At 36.6% G+C, this 10,591-nt stretch overlaps 1 protein-coding gene across 2 annotated transcripts in view; it reads right to left on the reverse strand.

Annotated features, from left to right (window-relative positions):
- HNF4G (hepatocyte nuclear factor 4 gamma) overlaps positions 1-10,591 on the reverse strand; it is a 62,244-nt gene that overhangs the window by 10,089 nt on the left and 41,564 nt on the right. For both annotated transcript variants that reach the window (XM_027691867.1, XM_027691785.1), the window contains exons 2-4: positions 9,098-9,266; positions 6,692-6,786; positions 3,098-3,204 (exon numbers count right to left, since the gene is read on the reverse strand). In XM_027691867.1, the coding sequence (XP_027547668.1) occupies positions 3,098-3,204; positions 6,692-6,786; positions 9,098-9,243 (348 nt within the window). In that variant the 5' untranslated portion in view covers positions 9,244-9,266. The remainder of the gene's footprint in view (positions 1-3,097; positions 3,205-6,691; positions 6,787-9,097; positions 9,267-10,591) is intronic.

Raw genomic sequence — 10,591 nt, forward strand, 5'->3', positions numbered from 1 at the left:
AGAAAAAGAAAAAGAAAAAGAAAAAGAAAAAGAAAAAGAAAAAGAAAAAGAAAAAGAAAAAGAAAAAGAAAAAGAAAAAGAAAAAGAAAAAGAAAAAGAAAAAGAAAAAGAAAAAGAAAAAGAAAAAGAAAAAGAAAAAGAAAAAGAAAAAGAAAAAGAAAAAGAAAAAGAAAAAGAAAAAGAAAAAGAAAAAGAAAAAGAAAAAGAAAAAGAAAAAGAAAAAGAAAAAGAAAAAGAAAAAGAAAAAGAAAAAGAAAGAAATCCCTCCACTACAAAACCAAAATCCCACCAGTGTACTAGACATATGAAATTGACTTTATGTTTTATTACTGGAAGCATGCTCAGGAAAGGATGTAGTGTGATTATCTTCCTCAGGAAAAAAACCCAAATGTTTGATCTTCTAATAGCATACCTGTACATACTTCAGGATGGTAGAAGCTATTTAGGTTGACCTCCTATCAGTTCCCCTTCATTCATATATCCATGTTAAAACCCACAGTGGGATCTGCAGTGAAATCCCATTATCCTTGGGTAGTCAAAAGGAGTTGCACTTCTGAACTAAAGCTCAGCGCTTCCTACATAATTGAGTAGTGTAAAACACTGAAAATAGCTTAGATATTAATGTCAGTTAACCAGCTGAACATTAGTTCTCAGGGAAATTAGAGCAGCTAGACAGGTGAAAAACTCCTCAGACACATAATTCAAAGGCTATCGTGAGCACTTGAGAAATCCACGCTATAATCATGAGTCCATTTCTGGCATCTCTTCTACAAAAATGAAGTTGAAAATACTGAATATCATTCAGGTGAGAGCTATCAGAGTGATTCAGTCTAGAAAACCTTCAGCACAGAACGAGAGTAAAGAAACTCAACACATTTCATTGTTTTTCCAGAAAAGTAGAAGAGATCTTGATCAAGACTCAAAAGTACAAAGAAGAGACTTCTGATAGCAGGTCACACCTGAGAAAGATACCACCATGCACCAACTAGGAGATAATACAAGAACGTAAAGAAGAGGCAGATTGTTTAACTGTTAGACATACTGACTCATGAAGTTAATACGTTGTCTTCAATATCTTTTAATCAAACCTGTACATCTTTATAAATTAAAAATTACACTGCAAATTATAAACTACATGCCAAAATTACTTGCTGAACTTCTGCTGGGGACTCATAGGACGACTCCCATGGAGTTCATTATTAAGATTTCATCTCTTCACAAGGATATGAAGATATGAACTTTCCTATTTCTTTTTCTCTATTGATTTAACCTTCCTCTCATTTTTGGGGTGCAACACGGTAGTCACTGACTTCACAGAATCATAGACCAGTGCAGGTTAGGAAGGACCTTGAAAGATGATTTCATCCAACCTTTTGTGGTAAAGTAAGCCTAGATGATGGACTCATCTAGATCCTCAGGGATGAGGACTCCACCACATCCCTGAAAAGGTTGCTCCAGTAATTGTTTATTCTCACCGTAAAAATTTCTTTCTTATATTGAGATGAAACCTTTCCCAGTGGAACTTGTACCTGTTAATGACTTGATGAACATGACAGTTTAACACTATATCCCAATTGTCCTGAAAACCTTTAGGGACAGAAGGCTTTATGCCTATGGCAGTTGAGCATGTCCCTTTCATATTTACATAATCTTGGAAGCCTCTCTTGGGTCTGTAGGTGAAAAATTGTACTTGGACAATTTCCCCCTGTAAGGGATCTTCAGGAACAAAGTAATTAATTTGGCCTATTTAATACAAAAATTTCAAAAGGGATGAATGCCACCCTCTTCCTCATTTCACAGCTGAAGGACTTGGATAATGACTTGGGACACTACCTCCTCCTCCATGTCTCTCCTCAGGACTGAACTCATCTTACAGGCCTATTTGATTGAGAGAAAAACAAGTACTTCTAAGACTTGACTTTTCCACCATGTTAATGTAGTCTCTTGGACTTTGAGGCCAAGATTGTACCTTCATATATGCTTGACATAGCAGAACTAATTCTGTCCTACCAAACAGTACGTAGAATAAATCTACACGTGTACACAAGGGGATGTTTTAGGCCAGGAATCTACTGTTTGAAAAGAACTTTGTGCCATAAACAGCTGACGATGTGATTCTGTTTAAGACAGTTCTTATTCTTGAATTGCATATACCAGTTGGAAATGATTAACAGAGTAATACAAAAAAGCACAATAAGCAACTTCAAAAAATTACTAAGGAGGTAAAAATAGCTATATTTTTCATAGTGTATAGGTATGAAAGGTAGGAAGGTCCATTATGTCCATCTAGTCTGCCCAGACATGCAATATGTGCCAAAGACGTAATTCCTGCATCAATTCTTTACAGACAGTTCCAGCCTAAGAGAGATGCTGATAAAGGATGAGATTACAAAACATTTGGGGATGTATAAATCAGTCAGCATGAAAGCATAAAGGTGGCAGTTAAATTCTAAGCAAGTTAGTAAGAGGTGCAAGAATGCAGAATCAATGACCATGATTTATCTGAGCTGCAGAAAAGGACCAGAGACTGTTCCATGCAGCAATTGATTGGATAGGAAAAAAAAAGAAAAAGAGAAAATGAAGTTCAGATGAGACAAAGAAAATTCAAAAGCGAAATGTGAACAGACTCTGCAGTTGGAACATTTCTGTTTGCCTTACTTATAATGTCTAAGGATATTAAAAACTGGATTTTCAAAAGAATGTAAAGAAATGAGTGTCCACACCCCTTTGAATGTAATGGCTTTGGACAATTTTTTCACTAATGTTTCATGAGAAAGCCAGCTTCAAGGATAGATAGGTGCCACAAGCTGCCTAAGACAGCAACTGATTTAAAAGCAGTAAGAACCATAAAGCTTTATTAAGAAAGGTGCCTAAGACATATTGTCCTGGACAAAGTAGAATTTTTTCTATTGACTTTGCTTCAAGAATGTATTCTATTACTGATTCTTTCACTGGGAACAGGAAGCTGGGTGCATTTTGGAAGTAGAAGAAAGTAATCTCAATAATTATATTCAATACAATAAAAAACTGAAAAGTATTTAGTTTTAGTAAAATCAGTCTAAAAGTTACTAAATAATTTTGTGGTAGATCTCAGTACCTGACGGGAGAGTGTCTCAGCTTGTGACAATGTGCTAATAGAAGGAATGTTGCAGCCATCAAAGGTGTTTCTTCTTGTACTTATCCTGTCCCGTTCATTTTGTACAGCTGGAAAAGAATAATCATCTCATTTACTGACTTGTAAAAACTGACACACAATATAATTTCAGAAGTTTACCGTATTTCAGAAGATAACTGTAAGAACTGAAAGGTCTGACATTCAAAGAGGATGATCTGCTTTTAGCTCTGAGTAATGAGGAAGAATGACAATACATGTTTATGGTCTCTATCTGTATATTACTTGCCTGCAAAAAGTATGTATAACTAATTATAGATAGATACTGAATTATCATCACTTTTTTCAGTGGCTTTATTACTATAAAACCTCTTTCTTCCTTTGAACCTGAAGACATGTTCTAATTATTTCAACCAATTTAATAAGTAAAGTAGTTTTTATCATAATGGCAGAAATGGACATCTCCAAACTGTCAAACAGGTCAAGAGATACAGCACCACCACTGAAAAACTATCTTAGAGGAAGTATGAAAGCCTTACTCCTGCTCTGCTGTGGGAAACCCTGAAAGAGGAATAAATCATGAACTTAACCTAACAGTAAGATAATTTTGAAACTTAAATCTCATGCTCCTTCTCAGTGACATTACATTCCTAGCCAGTTTATGGAATATTAACTCAGTTAAAAAGTTTCAGGACAGTAAGTTTTGTCTAATAGGGTCCAAAGAAAGGCATTTGAAAGGGCTTAGGATAAGGAATCCTTACTCAGCACACGCAAGGTTTAGGAAGCAACAGGGTATACTTTTGAACTGAAGGAAGAAGAAAAAATAAAACTATCAGTCAGATATTTCTAAAACCGAAATCATGTCCAAGGTTAGGTCAAGGAAAAAAGAAAAGGGGAAAAAATCTTTTTATTGCACAGGGAATCTCATAATTTTTTAAGAATAGTAGTTTTATTTCCAAAGTTATGTTTGCTATTTTACAGGAAACAATCTGCATTATAGAATTTAGGAGCAGTAAGAGAGGCTTCAATAAAAAAAAAAATAAAATATTCTATGCACTGAATAGTTTCAGAGTTTATCTGAACAATGCACATAGTTTATTCCAGAGGTGTACTAACTTTTTGCAAGGACATTCACTGATGGGTCTTTTATTAAGGTCACAGTAAGAAATTTTGTGTGGTGATAAACACAAAGTGTTATATGTTCATGTAGACAGGAGACAAAAACCATAACCTCTTGTAAAAGAATGCCAAAACATCCACTGAATTTCACCAGCTTAAGTGCTACATAGATAATTAAAATAATGCCAGCACTGATTAGTATTGCAAAAATAGTAAGGTATTCTGACAATCAGTAGTGAAAGTCACTGGTGGAGCACACTGAGAACCATAGGTGGATGCTTCAATTTTCTCCTACTTATACATAATTTTGGATTATTAGACTAGACTGTCTGTCTGGCTAAAGCCTTTCTGTCAATTCAGGCTAAAATTGCCTTAAACAGAGATTACATGAGGAAGGTGGAATATTTGCTTAAAGAGGCCTTGTATAGCTTTTACCAACTGAAGCCTTTCTTACCTTTGTCTTGCAGAAAAGAAAGAGATTTGCTAGAAATAAGAGGAGAAACAATCATAGAGGCTATGCTACACTTCTTACACTATGAAACATGCCCCGACCATGTGAAAAGTTATGTAACAACACACAACAGTTCAGTGTTTTGAATTATTTTAGCACTTGGAAGCCTCGAATAAACATGGTTTGGATGCAAGGAAAAAAAGTTTAGAGGTGATGGGACCAGTGTAAATTAGGTTGAAAGTTTTATGCCATGCACTGGGCTGCATTAGCATCTTAAAGGAAATGATCATTTCTCTGTTTTGGGCTCCTCAGCACATGAAAGATTCTGGCAAACTAGGCAGTGTCCAGAGGAGAACTACGGAGATGTAACACACAAAGCGCACAAGGTGAAGCAGAGCCTGTGTGGAAAAGAGAGGACCAACATGGAGGTGGGGGGTCTTCATTTCTGTACTGAAAATGGAGCCAGATTCTTTTCAAATCCATAGTGAAAGGACAAGAGACAATGGACACTATCCTAATTGCAGTAAGACGTATTCCAATTAGTTAGAAATTAAAAACTCTTCCCAATGAGGCTTGTTAAGCACTGAAAGAACTTGCTGAGAGAGACTGTCACATCTCCCCTCTCAGACACTGCGTAAATCTGTCTGGACAGGGTCCCAAGCAACCTGACTGAACCTAGACACTAGCCTTGCTTTAAATGGGGATCTGAACTAGATGAATTCCAGATGTCCCTTCTGAGATAAATTTCTTTAATTCCATGTTCTGAAAGTCTGTAAAGCTCTGCTTTTTGCAGAAGTTTTAGGGCAGCTGTGGACACACAGGTCTCCCCCTTTCTTCACATCAGATTGATAATATATATACAATATGTTACCAATTGTAATGACTCAAATTCCAAAGGCTAAAGTTTGTTAAAGGAGATCCATAAGAGCTAGCAAACCTATTTCATTCATACACTGTGTAACACTGTTTAGAATATCCCCATCCAGCTTCAAGAAGAAAAATCCATTTTATCTCATATCAATAACGTGATAACTAGCAAAGCAGTACTACAGTATAGATACTTAAGAGACTAAAGAAACAGCTTTCTTTATCTTAGGAAAGCTATGTAAAAACTAAAAGAATGATAGCCTTGTTACTGTACAGGAGAACTGACCACTCACATTTCAGACTGGCCTTCAGGCAGATACACCATGCTCCAAACAAAAAAGGTAGCAAAGTTGTGATGAACCACTTTTGAGTGCGCATTTGAAACAGAGCAGGACATCTTTTGCTTCTACATCATAATTGTCAGTGAAGCAACAGCCCCAACAACAATATTCCTCTGATATTACCACTGCCCTTCTTTCCCTATCGCTCTGCTCCTGTGGTCATCTGGTCCTTCCACTTCGACAGGAGGATCAGTGTGACACACAGTTCTCATCCCTGTCAGTGAGATGCATAAGTAACATTTTTCCCATTTTAAGCCTTAAAGAAATTAGAATTTTTTTTTAATTAATGTGGAGACTCCACTGACAGCTACCACTAGTCTTCTCACCACTATTATATCACTCAACTTCACAGTCCTTCCACTGGCTTAAATGTTTCTTACATTTAAATTTAATGGAAGAACCGGTAAATTAGCACTGTCATTACTCAGGGTAGAAAAAAAATGCCAGATAGAGATTTCATGAAAAATTAAAACTAAAATCTCACAGTTTGGACTCTTCCAGCATATGGTTCATTATGTAGAAATCAATGAATTTTGGTGCCAGGATTCATGGATTGAACAGTTGCAAATTCACTTTGAATCCATGGACTTGCTTATGATCAAAGTGTTAGAACTGCTTACCCACCAGAAAATTAGAAGATGTATATTTTACCTCAATATAAAAGCATTTCTCCATCATGAAGGCATTATAGTAGACTTTCCATTGAATTATACTGTTGGAGTTGTTTAGAATTTTTATTATATTTTAAAACTCACTCAGAATTTTTTTCTTTGTATATCAAATAGTAAATGACTCCATTACCTTCTTTTTTCATTCCTGCTCGAAAACACTTTTTTAAACGACAATATCTGCACTGATTCCTTTTGTCCTTGTCAACGATACATTGTCGGTTGAATCTACCAGAGACAAGAAAAGGGAAATGTATATAGCATTAATAAAGCAGCGCTCTGATTACAAAGAAGAAAATCAACTAATGTGGCCTGTCAGAATAAGGTCTATAACTAGACTTTTGTCTTCAGTTGTTTGGATTATTTTTCTTTATTAATCAGTTTTGAGAGGTGATCCATTTCCAGGAATATATATGTGCATCTAGACACATATATGCATTGGAACTGGCAAGTGTGGAAAATTTTGTACTTAAGTGCATCACTTACACCTCAACTGATTTGTAAGGTATGTCAGTAACCGGCTTCATCAAACAGCAGTGGCAAAACAAAAGAAGAAAAGCTACAAAAAGTAAATGGAAAGGCCAATCAAGGAAAATGCCCCTCAGCTGTAAAACCATTACCCTCATCTGGCAACCTTTACTCCTTATGGAGGTACCAATGAACAAACTGCATGTTGTATCACTACAAGTGGTAACCTAAAGAAGAAATGAGAGAAACATTTTCTACCAACACAATGAAACAAAGACATGAGGAAACACAGAGCATGACACTGCAGGAAGGCTTATCCAGGCTCTTATGTACATTTACATCTACAGGTGTGCTTAAAGGGAATGCATATGAGCCCTCTTCCCTTCTCCCTGTTTAGTTTGCCTTTTTTTTGATCTGCATGTGTTTGTTAGATAAACAGACCCATCTTTTGCAGAGCTCTTCCTGAAATCACTTATGTCAGCTCTTGCCAAATCACTTTAGGGGTATGTCTATGCCATATCACTGTGCTATGTCTGTAAGGGAGAGATTTCCTTTTAAGAGTATTATGCAATCAAGGAAGACTGTAACAAATGTTTCTACTAAAAAGCCGCTTTTACAAAAGGTTTTCTCCTCCTTGTGCCCCATGAGGTGGCCCAAGGAGACAGGGGACAGGAGATGTGGTCAGTTCATCATATGTTGTCTCTGCTGTTGCTTCCTCCTCAAGGAGAGGACTCCTCACACTCTTCCCCTGCTCCAGCATAAGGTCCCTCCCAACAGAGATAGTTGTCCACAAACTTCTCTGATATGAGCTGCAGTTCTTCTTGAACTGCTTCAGCATACTTCCTGGGTGCAGAAAACATGCTTTACTTTCCACAGAGTGCAGTCTTTCAGGAACAGGCTGCTCCAGCATGGGTCCCCCGTGGGGTCACAAGTCCTGCCAGCAAACCTGCTCCACCATGGGCTCCTTTCTCTGTGGGGCCACAGGTTCTGCCAGGAACATGCTCCTGTGTGGTCTTCCCAACCACATCATAACTTTCTTTCGGGCATCCATATTCTCCAGCAGGGAGTTCTTCACGGGCTGCAGGTGGATATCCGCCCCCTTGTGGACTTCCATGGGCTGCAGGGGCACAGCTGCCTCACCATGGTCTTCACCACGGGCTGCAGAGGAATCTCTGTTCCAGTGCCTGGAGCACTTCCTCCCTCTCCTTCTCCACTGAGCTTGGTGTCTGCAGAGTCATTCTTTCACATATTCTCACTTCACTCTTCTCTGGCTGCAATTTGCTTCTGCACAATAATTATTTTTCCTTCTTAAATATGTTATCCCAGAGGCACCACCACCACTGCTGATGGGCTCATCTTTGGCCATCCTGGAGCCAGCTGGTATTGGCTTCACCAGACACAGGGGATGCTTCCAAGAGCTTCTCACAGAATCCACTCTTGTAGCCTCCTTGCTACTAAAACCTTGCCATGAAAACCCAATACACGCCTTCAGTGATCTGTCTAAATCCACAGAGTTTTCCACGTGTTCTGTGGACAGCTTAAAACTCACCATTTATGATCCTGTGCATGCACAAGAGTGATTTGTCAAACAGGGTGCAGAGACCTGCAGTGTGATAATTAGGGCACAGTTTGGAAATTAGCAGATCAGACTGACAGGGGGGAAATGTTCGATCAAAAGAGCAGTGTGTCACATAAACCTGGAATATGTGCAGATATGTTTGCACAGCTCTTAAAACAAAACTCATAAATCTTAGACTTTCTATTCAGAAGCTACTTTCCTAAGAAAATAATTCTTAGAAAACAGTTAAGATATACGATTTTCATATTGCAGTGAAAATACGAGCACTTTTCATTTTTCTTTTTTTTTTTTTCAGGAGATGACCTTCATAATCTTAAATAAAAGATAATTAATATCAACTGACATTTGGAATATAGTATCTGGAATGTGTAATGCAAAGTAGCATCCCTTAAGAAAAAGCTGGAAATACCCTGACAAAGTTCTGAAAAAGTCTGAATATAATTTTTGCTTAAATTCATTATTTTAGTGCCTCTAGATGAACTTTTGAAATACCTGCATGAGTAGACGTGGTTTTTCCTTATGCTGCGTCTAAAAAACCCCTTGCATCCATCACAGCTGGAAGCACCGTAATGTTTTCCAGTCGCTCGGTCTCCACATATTGCACAGAGACTACTGACCCCATTGTCAGCAGCATTCATGTTGACAGCTTCTCCTGAACTGTCTGACAAGAGGGAAGAACAATATTACATAGTTATGGACAAGACTTCCACCAACCAGCACATGAACAAGCTGTACCTAAATGGAGATGTCTTCTGGTCTTTTCTCTTTTAATTGATACTTAAGTTTTATATAGCATGACCTATCTAACTACATCTGGCTTACTCATATGAACACTTTCAAAGTGATAGAGATGTTAACAGAATTAATAAAGTTCACACCAACAAATAATTGTATTCTAAACTCTTTCCAACTGAAGGATTAAAAATTAAAGTGTAATTTTGCATGTATAATTACATATATATTCCTACTAAAATGAAGAGGAACTTTGGCATAAGACAGTGATAACTCTCATGTATCACTTCTCATAGGAGCTGGCAATTACTGGCAACTCATACAAAGGTTTGTGACATTAAACAAATAAACAAAAAAAAGGGTTTGCACAATATTTAATTAAAAAAAAAAAGAAAACAAAAGGCATGCTAAGAGGACTGTCTAAGTGTTATTTCCTTGAAGATATTTTTGACAGGAACATTGCAGACAATATTGTTGCACAGAGAATATTCGCTGTGTGATTAACAATTAGTCACTGAATCTGGTGAACACTACTGAAGAAATTCACCTGAAATCAAAACACACATATTTATTTTTTGAGTCACAATGTTTAACAGACATGTTGAAAGAAACAATTGCAAAATAGCTTTTCTGTTTTGTTTCTGATTTAAATGAAAGGAAAACTGTTTGAAATACGCCTAAGCATTTGTAGCTGTTTTGTCCAGGAGAGGAAACTATGCCACATTAATTAGTTATTTAAACATGGATTCAAAAGTGGAGTACATGAGCTCATGAACAGCAAATAGGTTGAACAGTAAAACTGTTAACAATGACACAATATTATTCCTATTGTATAGATCCAACTGAAATGTGCAACACAAATATAAAATTTTCATTGTGTCCTGCAGAGTTTACAATTTAAACTAAGTTCTTCAGACAAAGAAACAAGCTTTTTGCATTGATTTGCTGTACAGAGCTGTAATTGATAGGAATTATATTAAAAATCGATTAAATAAAATGAAATCTTAAAAGTAAGAATTCAGTTCTGTAAAAATTTTATTTTAAAATTAGGCTTGTCATGATTGGAAAATTATTTTCATAAATGGGTTACAGAATTACTCTAGAAAAATATAAAACTGTTCTTTTGGAGTTCTGTAATTTTGCATGATACAGTAGAATAATTAATAATACAATATTTAAATGTAATGATGAAATATTTTACAGCAATGGAAATTGACCTGATGTTGAAAAGTTCTTTGATTTCAACAGAACTGA

Source organism: Neopelma chrysocephalum, unplaced genomic scaffold, assembly GCF_003984885.1.
Source record: "Neopelma chrysocephalum unplaced genomic scaffold, ASM398488v2 Primary Assembly neopelma1_22, whole genome shotgun sequence".
Classification (NCBI taxonomy): domain Eukaryota; kingdom Metazoa; phylum Chordata; class Aves; order Passeriformes; family Pipridae; genus Neopelma; species Neopelma chrysocephalum.